We start from the raw sequence: 18,748 nt of genomic DNA on the forward strand, positions 1-18,748 counted from the left end.
AAAACTGTAGTCATAATGCAAATATAAACTTGAGATAATTTTGTTGTTTAGTCTCCAGGTTAGTGCTGTCTTATACTAAATGGAATAGTTTAAATGTCAGAGGACCTCAAGCTGTTTTGGATAATGCTTGTTGAAAGGTGCACACGCTTCTGCTGTATGGTCAGAGGTTTTATGGATGTGAAAATTAGTTGTTTGAAGGGCCATTCTTTCTAACCAGTTAAGATAGCCTTCACAATATAATTAGGAATGTTTGCCTTTAGTTAGCACTTTGAGAGACTGAAATAAGCAGAGACGAATATGAACAGCTTTAAGTATCTTTATAAGCTGCTGTGACCACTTTTAAGTGGCAGCTCTGTCTTTACTGCTGGTTATTTTACAGAAGCACTTACTTGACTGATCTTGTCGTGATCCTCCCAGCGTTTCAGTATGTCCACCCAGCATGTTGATGAAGCTGCATTTATACCAGTGGATCTAGGACTTTGCCTAGATTCCAGCCTTTTTCTATTTGAATGCAAACTTCCAAATACAAAACATTATGTTGCAGCATCAAAGTAAGTTAGGTTTTCTTTGTGAAACTGTGTGAGCTTCAGCCCTTGCAAGTGGAGGTGAAGAAAGGGAATTTTTAAATCTTTACCAGTTCAGACCTTAAGGATAGAATCTCACATCCTGCGGGCATCTGGTCTAGTCAAGATTTTGAGTGAGTGTGTAAATCTAAGATATGGCAAGCTAAAGAAATTCCAGCTGACAGCATTACTCTGTGTTAATGAATCACATGATGATCTATTTATTCAAATACATAACCCATGGAAATCATACACAAAGCGTGGATAAGAACAAACGGTTGTAGCAGAGCTTTTCTGAAATTGAATGTAAAATGTAAAATACAGCTTTACTGTTAAAATGTGAAAGCATGACTAATGAAATTTAGTATATCTTGCTTAAATAATTTAAATTTTAAAAAATGAAGCTGTATATGGTAGTTGTAAGATGGACAGGATACTGAAGTACTCAGGCTCCATCCATGCAAGTGCCAGTGATATATTTCTTTGGAACTAATGTTATGAGAATCATATTCTCTCAGTCTACTTTTCTCTTTCTTGATAGGTTTTTTTTTTTTCCTTCAAAGGACAGCAAAATTTTATTGCAGTCATCTTTTTATCTCTTAAAAGCCTTGTTTATTTATCATGAAAAGAAGTTTCTGTTTCAGTTACCAAAAAAAGTAATATTACAAAAGTGCTTTCAACTACTGACAAACTAACAGTTTGTAATAGAGCTTGGTGTATACTTTCTAATTTGTCTCTCTGAATGTGTTCCTTTCCTGCATCATCATGTGATAAGGCATCATAATCCATTATATTTAAATTCTGATATACAATTATGGTGTTTTTCTTCTTCCCCTTGTCCAGGGGCAGACAGCATTTGATGTGGCAGATGAAGATATTCTAGGATATTTAGAAGAATTACAAAAGAAGCAGAATCTGGTAGGCCTTTTGCGTATAAAGATATATAGATACATATAGATATATATAGATATTTTATACCATTATACATATGATTATGTTGTGCAGCTCAGAGCAGCATATAGATTAAAAACAAAGGTTTGATTTGGGGCTGCCATTAAGGTAATGCCACAAATCATCTCTCAAAAGATGTTTTATGCCCTTACTTCATCAGTTACGGTGACCAAAAAGCCTTGGAAGAAAGAAGGTTCTCTTCTACTTGCCTTGGCCAGTGGACATTTTATGATCTGAAGCATTAACAATGAGCAACTTACTTAGATTAACAGTTTCTGAGATTTTAGAATTTTGAACTTTAACACTTCAAAAGCTTACACACATTCTAGTGTTTGTAGTAGTTAGAGAAGATTTCCCTCCATTTGTAGTTTTGTCACACTGGTGCCATTCTATCAATTTAACTGCATCATTCTATATGTTTTGAAGCTTCACAGTGAAAAACGGGAAAAGAAGTCTCCTCTAATTGAATCCACAGCTAACATGGATAATAATCAGACACAGAAAACATTCAAAAAGTAAGTAAACAAGGAAAAATTATAAGCTCTTAATAAAAAAGATAACTTTACAAGCTGTCACAAAGTCCTACTTGACAGGCTTTAGTAAATTTTTCAGGACTTAGTAAATAATTTTCTTTTCAAACTCAGTAAGGAGACGTTGATTATGGAGCAAGAAAAGAATGCATCTAGTATAGAGTCTCTGGAGCAAGAAAAAGCAGATGAGGAAGAAGAGGGAAAGAAAGATGAATCCAGTTGTTCTAGTGAAGAGGAAGAAGATGATGACTCAGAATCTGAAGCAGAGACAGGTAACGTTATTTGGAATATTGTCTTTCTTTAAATTTCTACTTCATAAATTTACTTATTTAACTTGATAAATTTACTTATTTAATATCACATGATACAGAGTTAAGTGTCTTAAGTTTCAGTTATTCTTCTGCATTTCATTAAGCTTCCAGTCATTTTAAAGCAAGTTTATATATGTCTGAAGTCAAGTCATAACAGATAGAGCAAATATATGTCTTTACCGGTGGCTATTTAGGTTAAAGTTATTAACCTACTTATTTGATTGGCTACTTAACAATTGATACTTTTAATTAAACAGTTGGAATAATATAAGGCTTAAGTAGCACGTCAGAAAACATTGAAGAAGTTAGAAGAACAAATCAGAAATGAAGGCTTCATAGCAGTGTTTGCTTGTGGAACTGGTATAGAGATTGGAACAGCAGAAGTCCAAGCATTCTCATTTGTTCGTGCCATCCTCAAGTAATTACCAGTTAATCTGGCAATCTTGGCTTGGCTGTTCATAAAGTAATGGCGCATTTTCAGTGTGTACTGAAATAAACTTTTAAAGGTGCTATTTTAATGTTAGCAGTTACTTCTGTACAACTTCGTTTCAAAAGGAGAGTTCTTTGAAAAGTTGGGAATTGTACGCAAAGAAACACGTTACTCTGTACTTCTCTCTTCGATGGAATTTATATGTTTTTTTTTCTTGAACAGTTATCGAGTCTTAAGGCATGTAGTGATGTAAGAACAGAAAATGAGTATCAGGCAGTCAGTGGTTAAAGATGTATGTTCAATCCTAATAAAGAATTTTAGGATTACAGTGCAGCAATACAATACATAGACATAGATGTCATTAGAAATAGCTCGTCAATATTTATACTTAAGTTTTTAAAGTAAGTAACCCTTTTTAGTGAGCTGTCAGTTCTCATTTTAAAACATTCTTTCTAATTTCTTCACCTGAAAAGATAAGACTAAGGAGGGATTTTAGAGCTATCCAATGTATCTTAAATAGTTAACGTAGGCAGAAATAAAAATCAGTTGCAAAACCAAACTGTCTGTTATGGTTTGATTATTTTCGTATTTTGAAATAAACCAACATTTCAGTGATAAGCTGGAAAAAACGTCTGTCAGTCTTTGTAATTAGTCTTTCACCTTAGTATACTTGCATCCCTTATTTCCAGAAACTGAGCTTTGATAAACTCAAAACACTTGCAGTACGTAACATGTAGTAATTTCTCAGTCACTGAGCTGACTGTTATGTCTCCTGAACACGTCTCCAGAGTCTCCTGATTCTGGTAACCGTCTTCTCTTCATTACCAGTAGATAGTTTGTGCCAGGAAAATTTGACTGTGACACAAGAATTAATTTATGTAAACTTTGGGTTTTTTAATATCAACAGGGCTTTATCATACTTTATTTGGCAAGCGAGACTTTAAGCTTTTCCCCATAGAGCTGCATCTCTGAATACCAAGCCTGTACTTTCCCTTTTTTCCCCATTATTCAGCTTAAGGTAGTTTTCTAGTGAAAAATCTTAAGATTATAAGGAGCATTCTGGTAGTAAAATATTTTAACAGTGTTCAATACTCTGAAGTACTGGAAACTGATTTCTAATCTATTGGGATATTTGAAATGTTTTTCTAAAGCTTACATTCTGTTTCACTGATGTGAGAATACAGTTTAAAAATAAATACATTTCTGTCTGTAAGACCAAGAAGCGAAATATGAATATGAAGCTAGCATCTCCTAAAGGACAGAGAAACAAGCTAAAAATAAAATTTTCAGCAGTTCAGGTTTTTAACTTACTTCATTTGAGGCAGTTTAATGTTTTTTGAAGGTTAGTCAATATTAGCTCAGTCATGCATATGTGTTCTTGCTGTCCTTGAAATAATTTCAAAATACAGTTGTGAAAAATCCATCTTTTTCCTTCTGTGTTTTCACTCATGATAACTTTTCCTGTATATTTTAAAGCTGTATTACTCATTTGCAAATTTCCAGCAGATCTGCCTGTGCATCATCTCAAATCCTGCTGTCAGGCTGCATTGCCCTGTTGAACTTTTTATCACCATGACCTAGAAGTTTACCACCATTTATTTTCACTTGTGTTTAAAAAGAACTTTCCATTAAGTGCACAGTTAGTCATGTAAGCTGATTTTTTTATATTTGTATTTAAGTAATTGCATAAGTAATTATTCAAAACATCTGTTCAGCTGTGACCACAAATAGAAGAAGTGTGTCACAGTAATACCATTAATCACTCGATTTCCAGTTATAGATTGGTACTTGTTGAATTTGAATTTTAGATATGAGAACACTGTATGAAAACATTTCATATTTTCGAAAGTAACTGCTCCTATGCTGTATGGGTAGTGTAGACATAAAGGTATGTTTATAGTAGGGCCAAAGCCAATGGGGATTGAACCCCATGTTGCTCCGTACTGCACAGATAGGTTGTAGCATCCCACTCCAAAGAACGTGCAGTTCGAATAGGTGAAACAGAAGCGAGGTGTAAGATTATGAAGCTTGAGCAAGTGCAGTGGCAACAGTGGTTATCGCAAACCTGACCTTTTCTGTGTGTTTGTGTAAGAGGGGTTATGGTGCACAGAGAAAGGACGGAGGAAGAAATGTGGGCAGGAAGAACGAAGCAGAAGAGAGTAGAGTAGGCAGGAAAAACAAGGGACAAAGGAGGAATGAAGCAAATGGAAAGTCAGAGCTCTGGAAGGCCAGTCCCTGCCTCAGCACCTTCTAGTGACCCGAGTCCCTGGTGGGGTTCTCTAGTGCGCTTAATTGTTTCTTTGCACTCAACATGCCCAGTTATCCGCAAATAAGAGTTTTACTTTGAATTAGCATCTTCTGTAGTTCAAATTAACTATTACATGCCCACACACCTCCTACTGTTAAATTGTTATGGTCATTAGCCGCCTACTAAAATATAGGCTGTCTGGGGAGGCTGTGGAATCTCTGTCTTCAGAGGTTTTCAAGACCTGACTCATCAAAGCCCTGAATAATCTGGTCTGTACACAGTATTGACCCTGCTTTGAGCAGGAGGTTGAATTAGGTGACCTCCCAAGGTCACTTTCAACCTGAATGATTCTGTGGTTCTGTCTCTGCATCTCTGAGTGTTTAACGCTTGCTGAATAACAAAGAAAAATGTTACATGCATGACTGTTACAGAAAAAAGATGGACCCAATTAAGATACATGTTGGGAGTGAGGGGGAGAACACTGAGGAATAAATAATAAAATGCTGTTCGGGAAGTTGACTGTCAAATTTGTTCAAAAGAAATTCAACTGTGTTGCAGAAGTGAGGAAATTGTGAATGAAAAATGAAGATTAAAATCTTGTAAATATTTTGCAGATAAGACCAAAACCTTGGCAGCTGTAACTAATAATGCAAATACCACAAGTACACAATCAGCATCAGTAGCTGTGACAGCACCTTCAGTAGCAGGTGGCCAAGGGGCACCTACATCACCTGTTAAGAAGGTAAAATGAAATATCTTTCTTATGATTTTAGATTTCTCTTCTTCTGTGTAAGCATATGGGTTTTTATTCTTGTATAAAAAGTGGATTGGGTTATCCAGTGAATTGATGAAAATATGCACAGATTCCTAAAATAGCTTGTGGTTTTCTGTAGAAACCGTGTTCAATTTTTTTTACATTTTGAATGGTTTTGATTCTAAACAGGGATCTAAGATACAGAACTATGAAATATCTGAACAGAAGATCCTTTTAAAAAAGCAAAAATGTGTTGCACAGCGAGGGGAGTTCTGAAGCTAAACTTCGTCTGTTGAAAGTCTTTTCCATGCCAGACGCCTCCAAAAATTTTAGAAATGACAGGTCTAGTGTCTCTCTGTGCCTATAGTTGTGTTGCACTTAAGGCAAGGGAGGCAGGCATGACTAAGGTTCTTTGAGGAGTCCTTAGAAGCATTCAGCTAGTGCTTAGGCACAGAAGTTGAAAACGATACCTGAAATAAGAAGTAGAAAGTGCTGTAGGTCCCAACCCTGATTTCAGTATGGTTAGGACCTCATGGAAGAGCTAGAGAATTAGGACACATGATTTATTGAGGGCACAGTTCAAAACCACCTAACAAAGCCTTATTGCATGCAGGAAGCTTTTTACAGCTCGACGGTAAAAGTTAATTGGAATGAATTTTAGTTTTGCTTGTCAAAGGGAAGGTATGTATGCCTGGGGAAGAAAATCACTGTAGATAATAATACATAGTCAGGAGGTGGTATACAAGTCGAAGTTTTAGAATATCAAAGCAAACTGGATAGTAAGCCAGTAAGGCTTCATTTGTCAATCATTACAACTTTTCCATACACATCATAATCAAAGTGTGACTCTCTACTGATGCTTCTGAAAAGCATGTTCAGGAGACATAGTAGCCATGATATACTGAAGCTGCAGCAGAGAGAGAAGACATACTGCTGGGCGAATAGCCTGTATTGTTTTTAGCTCTCAGCAGCTTATTGGCGTTACACTGTCATGTTCACAATAGAACCTAATGATGATTCATCTTACAAAGTATACTTTAATGTAACAGATGCAGGGAATGTATTTCCCAACTGCATCATATTATATGGTACTGTACAATAGGGTCGGGCCAACCTTACTGATCCCAAGAGCTGCTTTACAAAAATCATTGTGACTGATGTCCACAGGATTTATCTGAAAAAAACCATGAGAGCAAAAGGGGAATTGTGGGCATGGCTCTCTGGCAGGAATGACTTTGTTTCCCCTCACTGAGCTTTGTGGCTGGGCAGACAGCTAGATTCCAGGGTGATCTTGTGATATTAATCTAAACAGTTCCTGCTGGCTCAGTGAGGAATTACAGTTCCATGTCATGGGAGCTGCGTTTGCATTGCTCAGGAGCTGTGCAGAACTCAAGAGCCTCAAATTCTCCACACAAACCGTAGCAAATGTGTGTGGGAGGGAAGACATTGTGAGTAATTGCTGGTTCGCTAACTGCGCCTGATTGGAATGAGTTCAAATATATAGTGTGAATATTTCTGCAAGGAAGTAAGGCTACTTTATACAGGTTATTTTTTGAAATCACTTCAGTAACACAAGCGTTTGTGACATTTGTGCAGTGTAACGGATGTGCTTTCCACCCAGTTGTTTTACTGCACTTAATTATCTTTGCATGCTGGAGATTCTAAGATATCTAACACGTCAAACACTTAATTTTTCTTGAAATTGTCTGAACTTCATCTTGAAGTCAAATGTTTCCTAGCTTGTCCCTTCCAATCAATTTACTTCGTGTTATGCAAAAGCCTTCTAAGCTATATGACCTTTAGCAGTAGGATGTTACCAAATTGTTGCTAGCTGGAGTGTGGCTTGATATTCCACAGTTGAATGATCAAATACACAGAATTTTTTGGTACGTGATTAAAGATGATGTATTGGGGGAGAGCTTTTTTAAAAGAAGAAGAAATAAATGTGATTTTAAGCTGAATGATAACCTTTTATAAATCATTAATACACTGGCATTTAGTTTGTTCTAATTTTATTATGCAGTAATTATGGCTTGTCTTTTGGTCTTAAAGGTAAAAGGTGCAGGTTAAAAGTGAACTGCATCCTTCTAATACTATATGTGAAGAATTCAGCTTATTTTGTAGCTTCTGTAGCTACAAAATAAATGCAGATTTGTATCAAGACAATCATCTTTAACATAGTGTGTATGTGTAATCTAGAGAAGCAGTTGCAGCTCATATCAGTAAACAAAAAGGCTTTAAACTGTTTTTACTAATGCAGGTAAAACAGCACTGAATGTGTGATCTTGCACCTACTTCTGTACCTGCCTTTTCAGGTTTGCACCATCTGTGCTACTGCAGCTACTGTTCTGCTTGTACACCATAGATGGCCAGACCGTATGTTGCTCACAAGTGGTGCAGATGCAGTGTACGAAGCTTGAATTTGGGTTTTCTTCAGTCTATGTGGCAGTCAGTAATCTGCTTTCTGTCTGAGAGTGCTGAAGTAAGGCGAGTTTGGGAGTGAAGGTATGGGTTTGATAGCTAAGCTAGCATGGGACATGATTAAGGGATGTGAATCAAATATGATAAGAAGATAGGTATTTTGGTGTGAATCTTGCAGTATTCTCAACCATATGAGGATTTAGGCCATGGACCTTGTTAGGTCAAAAGGCTTTGCTGTCCTCTTCTATGCAAACTGTAATCCTGTCTCTGAATAGCTAAACACACCGTGTTGTGTTTAATAAGAATCTATTACTAAGGTTTTAAGTCTCTTACTGCTTTTTGGTATTTTGTGCTTAATGAAGAGCTACATAACATGAATGTAGGAACAAACTGTGGTTTTAAACCAACCTTTTGTTTCTATTTTCCATTCTGTCAATCTTCCTTTTTGTCTTGTCTTAATTGGCTTTAGTATGATTTCATTCCTGCTATCATGCCTGTCGTGGAGTCAGTAGATCCTGCATCATGGAGGCAGGGCTTGCGCAAAACTGGCATTGTTCTTGTGCCCAATAAGGGTGAAAAATCTCTGGTGAGGTTCTGGTGTGCACAGGTTTGTGTACAGGTTGCAAAATAACATACTTAATCAAAATGTTGGTACTGGATTTGCATGTTTCTAAGTTTGCATCTCATGATCACAGTGTGTATTACAAAGTGTGGGTTTTTCTAAGCTAACTTTTAGAGTAGTAGTATACCTTGAACCAGTCTTACATTTCTTATCTCATTAACTAATTTAAGAGAAGAGTGTGGAGGTTGTCTCTCACAACTCCCCTATGAGTTCAACACTTCTATGATTATTAAAAACAGTTGTGTTCTCAAATCTCCTCAAGGAGCATGAATTACCACAGGTAATGTAAATTGATTATATAAATTCATTTACATGTGTTTTATAGTTTCCAACATCTACAACCAAGGTTTCTCCCAAAGAAGAAGAGAGGAAAGATGAATCTCCTGCTTCATGGAGGTTAGGTCTTAGAAAAACTGGTAGTTATGGTGCACTTGCAGAGATTACTACTTCCAAAGAAGCTCATAAAGAAAAGGACTCTGCGGGTGTTATGCGTTCTGCTTCAAGTCCTAGACTTTCCTCTTCATTGGACAACAAAGAGAAGGTAGTTGTTTACAGTGTGAAACAACATTTTGAGGCAAAGATCTACCTTACTTAGTATAGATGTTTATGATGTATTGTAGAAGACTGTACTACACATCTATTCTTTACCAAAATTCCAAAAAGTTGAATTAAGCAGCTTCTGCATAGTCTCTTTAAAATTGTAGTATGCACCTTCATTGCCTGGTGACCTGGTACATAGGTCTGGGGCTTTTCCCTTTTTGGGTCTTGCAATGCTAGCAGTAGTTTTTACAGTTAAGGGAGATCAGTGGTTTGTTGGTTTTGGCATCCCTTGGAGAGTGATGTTAAAAGATTCTTATAAAAGAAGAATATCTTTTTGTATTCCATAATCATTTTTTATTTACAAAAATTTAGTTCTATAATTAAACATGAATACACTGAACCAAGTGAAAGACTAATTTCGCATAGCACAGTGTAGAACTTGTGGTTGATTCAAGTACAAATGTTGAAATATTTTCATTATTAAGAATAATACTACACTATACTGTACAAAAATACTGAAACAGTTGCTTTCAGTAATCAGTGTTGGAATTGTACTGTAGCAAACCAGAAAAAAGAGAAATCAAGTCATTTGCATCACTAGAATGAAAGCATAAACAGTTTCCTTTTCCTATTTAGTCCTTACAATATTTAACTAAAGGTCAAAACTCATTTGTATAATTGGGTCACAATAAATACAGCTGAAGTTGTGATAATGATAATTTTCCAGCCAATAGCAGTATAATCAGTAATAGTAACGCTTAATAAAAAAACCATATCTTTCAGGAGAAAGATGGAAAAGGAACTCGACTTGCATATGTTGCACCTACAATACCAAGACGACTGGCCAGTACCTCTGACATTGATGAAAAAGAGAACAGGTGACTCTGAAGTTAAAATTTCTGTTAAATATAAAATTACTTGATTTTAGAGTGGCTGACAAACTTACAGATTTTAAGACAGTGCCGATTTATAGCATTATCCTGCACTATAGGTTGTCCTAATCCATACAGTCTCCAATTCCTGAAGGTTTTTGATCTCTTAAATTATAATGACCCTTTTTAAAAACCAAATTACTGTATGCCAGCAGCAGAACTGGGCAATGTGTTGTGTTCCTGGGAGAGAAAAGAAATAAAATCCAGAATATGAAGTCGTAAACTTTAAGCTACTGAAGAGTGCTTAAAAGCATTTTACTGTGTTGTCTTCAGCCATGGAGTGCTGCTACTGGGCTCCATTGTTACTTTTGATAATAATAAAATGCTGTGATTCTTACAGTTTTTGCTTAAAACCATATCGTGCAGCAGCAATGATTTACAAAAATCACAGTTAAGTTACAAAAGCAATTGGTCTGTTTTTCTTGTTTACATGTTGACCATTTGTCATCTTTTGGAGATTTTTACTTTCTTTGTTGATATTTCTTCTGTAGCTTTCAGTGTAAACAAAACAAAAAGCTCAGGTTTATAGGATTGTTACTTGTCAGGATTTGGGGTATTTTCATGGTATATGTACATTGTCAGAACCTTATACAAAACTTTGTGTCTCCCTCATGTCTTGTTGGTGTTGGATTGTATCTAGATAGCTGAATGTCGGATGACTCAAACTGAAAATCCTTTCATTGCTCAAAATGTACTTGATAATAATTGTCTGTAAGACTGATAAATCTCCTTATGTCTGAAGAGGATGCCTCTTTGTTGCTACTTTGAGAATGGTTCATTTCAGCACAAACGCAAGATAAATACTGGCTTTTCTTATGCTTGCAGAATGCTGTTGCCTAAGTTTAGCCTGTGGGTGACAAATTTGGTTTAGAAACAGGGATATTCCAGCTCTTATGCTCCCCTGAAGTTCAACTTAGTTTGTTAGCATTTCTGTTGTTACTTGGCCAGATTTTTTTAATCAGTGTTTCTATAACAGAGCAGTTTGGAGTTTCTCTTTGTGCGTATCATTCTCTAGAGTACTATATTCTTTGAGGCTCAGTTTGTCAGTTTTAGTTTGTTTGTAAGAGAGATTATTATTATTTCAATTTTTATTCTTTTGAGATCTTCTCAAAAACTCTTGTTCTCCAAAAGTGTCTTTACCTTAAGATTGGGATAAATATTTCATTGCAATTTTATTTCTTAGAACCTATTATTGGTTGTAACAAAGGGATTAAATTGTGCTTCAGTGTTGAGGTTTATTTTGTCCTTGGCTTGCCAATCTTAACCATTGTGGATTATTCACAGACACAGTTCCAAAAGTGGGTATCAGCAATAGCGTATTTTTCCTTGTGTGCCTTGGGTGAACTGGTGTCATCAGTCTTGTTTAGTCCCAGTACTGACCAAACCATTGCCCTGATAACTTTCTGTATTCCTTGGTGTACCAGAGATGAAGCCTGCTTTTAGGCCAGCCTGTTTAGGCACCAATACTTTACCTAATGTATGATGTGGCAGACAACCCAGCTTACCTACTTAAAGCCATGAGAGATTTTTGACATTTAGTCTGACCTTTTTTACATGTAGGATTTAACCATCTGCCCTACAGGTTCCTTAATAAATTATTAAGGTTTCTGCCTTTGTCCCAGATATTTGTCCTTGTTGCTTAGCTTAATGCTGGGTTCTTGTTTTACCTGTCTGAACACTTGCTTGTCTAGCTTATGTAGTGTAATCCTGCTAACATCCTACTGTGAGTAATGGAAAGGACTTCAAGATGAATCCCAGCTGGGCTTTTAGGTTAACAACTCTCAGACATCCAGCGTCAGTTGAGTAGCCAGTGCAACAGCAAAAGCACTGAAGTATGTAGTGTCTTGGCAAAATGAAACCTTCAGTAATGATGAAAAATTTGTCATGCAGCAGGACCTTTCTGTGGTAGACAACATCTCCGAATTTGTGTTTCTCTTTGATGGGAAGAAATAACATTGCATTGGCCCGTGTTTGATAGTCTTCTAAAGTTGTTTCTGACTGCAGAAATACTAGCATATTTTTTTTGTGCAAAAAGAGGTACATTCTGAAGGCCAAAGGTGCCAGAACATAAAAAATACCTTTACAGAATTTTCTTTTATTCTCCCTCGCACACCTGGTTGCCTTTTATGTGTAGTTTTGTGAAAGACTTTTTTTTTTTTTTTTCTTCTTTCTGAACTTTACTTCAAATCTTGAGCTGGCATTTTTATTAGAAATTCAGGGGTTTTGCATCTCAGTATCAGTTTTCAGGGTAGTTTTTTTAAATAGATTTTTGCAAGATTATTTCTTGCTGCTATAAACTGCAACAACAGCCTGGAAATTCCTTATGAGTAAAGTAATGTCAGCTAGTGATACGTGGCAGACCACTCAGGAATGGCTACTGCAGGCCTGTTTACAGTAGTCTACAGTATCTTGAGTTCTAAAGGCTAGTCTGCTTTTGAACAACTTCTTATAACATCCAAGAATGAAAAGTCCCATTAAATCAATTTCTAAAAAACCCGAGTAGTTTTCCCTTTATTGCACTGGATAATCTCCGGAGCAAGCAGAAAAGCCTCTTGTTCCTTTTTTGAGAGGAACAAAGCCAGCAATGGTCACAGATAAAAGCTGATGCGTGATTTGACATTGATTAAATCCTCTTTAGCGGTTTTTCTTTTGATGCTACTTTTCTATTCTATTTCTAACAGTGTTAGTATGAATGTAGTATTTTTCCACAGGAACTTGAAAATGATTGTCCATAAAAGTAATTTTATTCCTGTTCTGCATGATTATGTTTATTTTAAGTGTGTTATGCAGGTTTTTAATCTTTAATTTGAAACTCCTTTTCAGCTCACATCAAGAACAACCTTCTTTAATATGTGTTTGCTAAACTAGAATTTTTTTACAGGGACTCATCTGCTAGCTCAATACGTGGTGGCAGTTCCTACACCAGGAGAAAATGGGAGGAAGATGTCAAGAAAAACAGTTTGAATGAAGGTCCTACGTCATTAAACACAAGTTATCAAAGAAGGTGTGAGATTTTCTCTTATCTTTTTTTATCAAAATAAGCTTACAAATTAAAAGAAACAAATTAAGTACTGAATCACTATGTAAGGACAGTTAAAATTAAATGGTGACATGTTGAAATGTTGTTTATAGTAATTGCAAAGTATGTACTTAACGCTGATGCAATGCTTAGGCTGATTTTAAAGCTGCACCATTTTACTAGCTTAAAGTGTTGTAGCAACTGCTATATAATTAAAATTATATGCCTTCTTTTTCTTATTGTTTATTTCATTTTGAGGTTCATTTGACTTTTTCCAGACTAGTTCAGTAGCCAAAGATAACTATTTTAAATATTGGAATAGAAGTAATTCTGCTTGGCATCTGAAAAGGGGAAAAATATTGTCTCTGTTGAACTTTGTTTTTTGCGTGACAGCATCAGAGGTCTTGGGCGGCTCTTCATAGTGGTAGATTATAGCCATACCTACGTTGAGTATCAGCAACACAGAATCCCTATGTAAAACTAACTTGAAGGCGAAGTAAATAATGATGAATATGAAGATAATTTTCAGGTGTGCGTAGTTGCTACCTTGCAGGATTTTGTTGTAAGAAATCATATCCTGCAAATATACACGTGGTTAACTTTACTCCGTTGTGTAGTTTCAGTGTAGCTATTGGAGTAAAGTTCTTCATTTGAATTAGTGGAGCAATGAATATCTAAAATGAATAGATCAAAAGATTCAGGAAGCTAAGCTGCATATTGGTATGTGCTGCTGATGTACGTGGTGATGGGCACTTAACCTTTTTTTCAGTCTTGACATTGATGATGTCAGTGGCACGTAGTCAGGCTGTTTCATACAGCGTAATACATCTTACATCTTTGTTAACCTCCTGCTTTAAAAAGAAGACTCAATTTTCCTAGCTTTAGATTTAGGAAAGTTACACAGATTTCCTCTTCTGGATGGAAAGTATCAACAGTTGATATATGAGAACAATCTTTGCATGTTACCTTTTATCCATACTTACGCTCCAGTCTTCAAACAAAATGTACTCATCACTTATAAATTGCATGTGATGCTTTAATGGTGCATTTCCTTCATTTTTCTTGTGCAGTTATTTTTTTCTTTGTCATTATAGAATTGATAGTAATAGAAAATATGATCAGTTGCAGAATGACAAAGGAGCATCTTTGCTTAAATCTTTTGCAGTTGGTAATATGACGCTCTGTCTGTCCTAACTGCGGATTCTGAGGTTTAGTCATGGGCAAACATCCTGAGTTGGTAATGCAAAATTTGTTCAGCCAGAACCAATGGATAAAAATGTGGAAACAACTGGATCTTCTTTACAACTTGGACGGGCAAGGGAAGAGCCTGAGTGGGAGGTTAATCTTTCTGGGAATGACTAAAGTTCAAAAAAAAAAAAAAAAAAAAAAAGGCAATACATTTAATTGGTTGAAAATTCTAAGAGGGGTGATATTGTTGACATTCTCTTTTCTGACAAGCTGTGGAGTAAAATTCTGCATTTTCTGAGGTATTAGTGTGGGTGAAACAGCAGTTTAAAAATGGAGCATTGGGGGCCCTATATGAATACTTCAGTAGATGTGATCAAGACAGTCATACATAAACCAGTGAGATTCCATTTTTTGTCTCCTTTGCTTGTGGAGAAATGGTCAGGACTGGGGGACACTTCCTGCCCTCTGAAGTCATAAATTAAAGTTCAGGACAAGGAAATAGTGAAGAAAATGCTTCTTTTGCCCCAGAAGTTTCCAAGACTCAACTGAGACACAAAATACACGGGCAGGAATGTAATGGATCATTCACAGCTTTGTGATATTCTAACGAGCAAAGATAACTAATACAAAGGCATCCATTGTACATGTCTCTTCTTCAGTGGCTCCTTTGGTAGAAGACAAGATGATTTGATTAGTTCTAATGTTCCAAGTACTGCATCAACAGTTACCTCTTCTGCTGGTCTTCAGAAAACACTGCCTGCCAGCGCAAACACTACTACAAAGAGTACAACGGGTTCTACTTCAGCAGGTGTACAAAGCAGGTAACAGCACCAGCACACTTCTGTTTTGCCTTTTTTTTTTGTCAGGTCTACTGTGTGCTTATGTATGTGCATGCGTTCTTGTTTAGTAGAACTCTGGGCTCTGGATTTTTTCACTTTCCTGTTAAATTTGTTTTTATTATATACAATTTGGCTCAAAAATTGTGAATGGCTTTCTACTGTAAAGTGACAGCCATGTTGGTATAAAAGAATAAATTCAATGTTAGAAAGGTGTGAAGAATAAAAGTTCAGTTATTGTGAACTGATCAATTCTTAATCTGTTCAATTTAATAGCTCAACTTGAGCTTTCATAGTAGAGACATTTCTCAGTCTGCTTTTAAAAAAATCCATCCCTCAATTTACATGTTATTAGTTGTTTAGTAAAGTGCTTTCATTGTTTAGCTGTTTCCTTTTCTCTTTTTTTGTGTTGCTGCTTGTTATGCTGTAGTACCTCAAATCGTTTGTGGGCTGAGGATAGTACTGAGAAAGAAAAGGACAATGTTCCTACAGCAGTGACGGTTCCTGTTGCACCATCTGTTGTAAATGCTACAGCCACTACCACAGCCATGACTACAGCTACTTCTGGCACTGTGTCCTCAACATCAGAGGTCAGGGAGAGACGGAGGTGTGTAAAGGTCCTAAGAGTAATGTTGCTCTTATACAAAAGTTGTGGGGTTTTTTATTATTTAAAGGAATGTGTTGGTTACCACAAATTTGGATAGTACAGTATATAAAGCAGTGTTGTTTTCTTGCCATGTATTGAAACAACTAGCAACGTGCCTTAATTTATGCAAGACCTTAGTACTGGTAGAGACAATTCATGAAATTTAAACTTTGATAGTGTGTATTTTTGATTGGCCTTGGGTTCGTCTTTCATATGTGGTATTTTCATATTTGTATTTCTGTTAATTGATTAAATGAGTCCTCTTAAAAATACCCATAACAGAACTATGTAAAAACACTGAATTAAAAATAATAATCAGTAATTAATTACTTATGACAAGTACATTGCTGCTGATTGAGCTACTGTGTGCTAATAAGTTACAACATAGCATTTTTTTGGCCATTTTGTATGCCTGGCACTAGTGAGAAAACACTGTTGAACCCAACACATTCTGTTTATTTCATTGCATCAATTAGGGTCTCTTTTACTTGAAACGTAATATACAGTTGTAAATGCAGTGGTTTTAAGAGCTATTCAGTATGAGGAATGAGTAAGAAGCTGATGTAAAACTTATTTTAAGAATACGGTGGGGTTTTTGTTACAGTTACATGGAGGATGAATTAAGACTGGTGCATATTTATGTTTCCATAAAGAGTTGTTACCTGCTATTTATGGAAGCAGAAATAAGATTTCACAAGGTTGTTAATGCCTGTTAGCTTTCCCTGGGTTCTTCTTCTGGTTAAGTGTTTATCCTTTAACCCTGCTGCTGAAATGCAAGTTCAGATTTCTGTGTTGCTCCTGTAGTAGTTTTGAAATGTAACTCTTGTACCACTGCCAGATGTACCACTGTATGTTCACAGAGGTAATGAAGCTGTTCATTGTTGCAGAAGAAACCTGAATTCTTTTGGCTCACTTAAGGCAGCAACAACATTTAAAGATTCCTCATAGCTAGAGGCCTGATTAGGATAGCCTGTTTTCCATAGTCTTCTGTTTATACCCAAAACTGAGATGAAATAACTTCTGTGAAATAGGGATTACTTTTTTTCTTCCCCACCATGATTCAGGAGGTGCCCACATGTGCTTACAAACCGTTTCAATAACAACCGTAGTCAGAACCTGCATTTTCCATAGCAAAATTTGACTGAACCCGACAAATCAAAAGCAAAACCAACAAAATGCATCTTTTTTTTTTTCAAAAGTAGTTCCAATTTTAAAATGCAAATAGTATTTCAGTCTTATATGAGCTAGAAATTAAGGCTTTTGCTGTTTCGTTTGCTCTCACTGGTGTGTGTATACTAATACGCATATACTACATGTGTTTTAGATACCTGCAATTGGCCTGAAATTCCTTGGTTTTGTCTGACTCTGGGCCGATTGTGTAATATACTGTTGCAGATGCATTCTTGATGGCATATTAAAATGTCCATTAAATCTTAGAAATCAGCAAAACTGGAATAATTACTGCGTGCATGTGAGAAGGTAGTGCTGTATCAGCACATGCATATCTATCTGTATATATACAGAGATATATATGTGCATGTGTGTATACAAACACGTGTTTGTATACATACCTATGTATGTTTATATGCACATGAAAAACTTGTCTGTATATGAAATAGTTCGTGCTAAATATTTTCTTTAAAAATGAAGTTGGTTAATCCATATTTATAGACTGAAAATGTGTATTTAGAAAGTATGTTTGAAATAGTATTTCAAAGAATATTTGAAAAGTAGAGACATTATAAACTGCTTTTAGTAATGAAGCATGTAATGGTACGGGGCGGGGTGTTGAATAGGTGAAGAAGCTATATTCTTTATCTAATTTTTCGGATTGGTATAGAGAAACAGGGAAGAAAAATTACAAACTTGAATCTTCAAATCTTTGTATCATGAATAATACTGTATAGGTAACCTGTGTGGCATACACAGGGGGTGCTGGGGAAGGGCCTACTCTGACAGTAGCTGTAGTTTGCTCCTGGCAAGGTGAGAGTGTTCATTTTCCCTCAGTGAGGTTTAAAGTATTTCAGATTTATCAGAGGGTAGGAGCACTTACACCAGTTACTGAAGAGCGAGTTACATGGAGTGATTTGTAGCAGTTTTCAAGCCTTAAAGATTACACCTGGTCTGGAGTCAAAACCTCCTACGTAGGTAGTATTTCATAGAATCATAGAATCATTTTGGTTGGAAAAGACCTTTAAGATCATCAGGTCCAACCATTAACCTAACACTACCAAGTCCACCACTAAACCATGTCCCTAAGCACCACATCTATACATCTTGAACACCTCCAGGGATGGTGACTCCACCACCTCCCTGGGCAGCCTGTTCCAATGCCTAACCCCTCTTTCAGGTCATGTTGGCTAAAGCAGCTAACAGGCTCCCTTTTTGTAAGGCAGATAGGGCCCAGGGCTCTAGGAAAATGGAAAGTCTATCAAAAATGCTGTTTGCAAGAGAACAGGATAGGGAAATCAAATTAACATACTGTATTTTTTAAGGTGCATCATAAGATAGGAGGTGTTTCTACATTTGTAAGTATAGCAGCTAATTATAAATATTTTCCTGTGTTTTGGGGGTAATTTTTTTAATAGCGGTAGAGCATGGGTAGTAATCCAAAGGTGTAAATGAAATTTATTTTTAAAACTTAGAATGTTTTAGAACTGTTTTTAGTAAGTACTAAAGCTAACAAATACATAATTAGGTAAGCAAAGAACAACTCTTTCAATAGATAAATTATTTAAATGTTAATAGCTGATGGCT

General features: G+C 36.1%; 1 protein-coding gene across 3 annotated transcripts in view; it reads left to right on the forward strand.

The window, feature by feature from the left end:
* PPP1R12A (protein phosphatase 1 regulatory subunit 12A) overlaps nucleotides 1-18,748 on the forward strand; it is a 123,635-nt gene that overhangs the window by 76,394 nt on the left and 28,493 nt on the right. For 2 of the 3 annotated variants that reach the window (XM_086480156.1, XM_086480164.1), the window contains exons 6-14: nucleotides 1,407-1,481; nucleotides 1,941-2,029; nucleotides 2,159-2,316; nucleotides 5,648-5,775; nucleotides 9,156-9,371; nucleotides 10,154-10,248; nucleotides 13,184-13,306; nucleotides 15,169-15,330; nucleotides 15,776-15,952. In XM_086480156.1, the coding sequence (XP_086336282.1) occupies nucleotides 1,407-1,481; nucleotides 1,941-2,029; nucleotides 2,159-2,316; nucleotides 5,648-5,775; nucleotides 9,156-9,371; nucleotides 10,154-10,248; nucleotides 13,184-13,306; nucleotides 15,169-15,330; nucleotides 15,776-15,952 (1,223 nt within the window). The remainder of the gene's footprint in view (nucleotides 1-1,406; nucleotides 1,482-1,940; nucleotides 2,030-2,158; nucleotides 2,317-5,647; nucleotides 5,776-9,155; nucleotides 9,372-10,153; nucleotides 10,249-13,183; nucleotides 13,307-15,168; nucleotides 15,331-15,775; nucleotides 15,953-18,748) is intronic. The other variant, XM_086480171.1, reaches the window with a different exon arrangement.

The sequence above is a fragment of the Leptosomus discolor genome, chromosome 1 (assembly GCF_034619465.1).
Source record: "Leptosomus discolor isolate bLepDis1 chromosome 1, bLepDis1.hap2, whole genome shotgun sequence".
NCBI classification, from domain to species: Eukaryota; Metazoa; Chordata; class Aves; order Leptosomiformes; family Leptosomidae; genus Leptosomus; species Leptosomus discolor.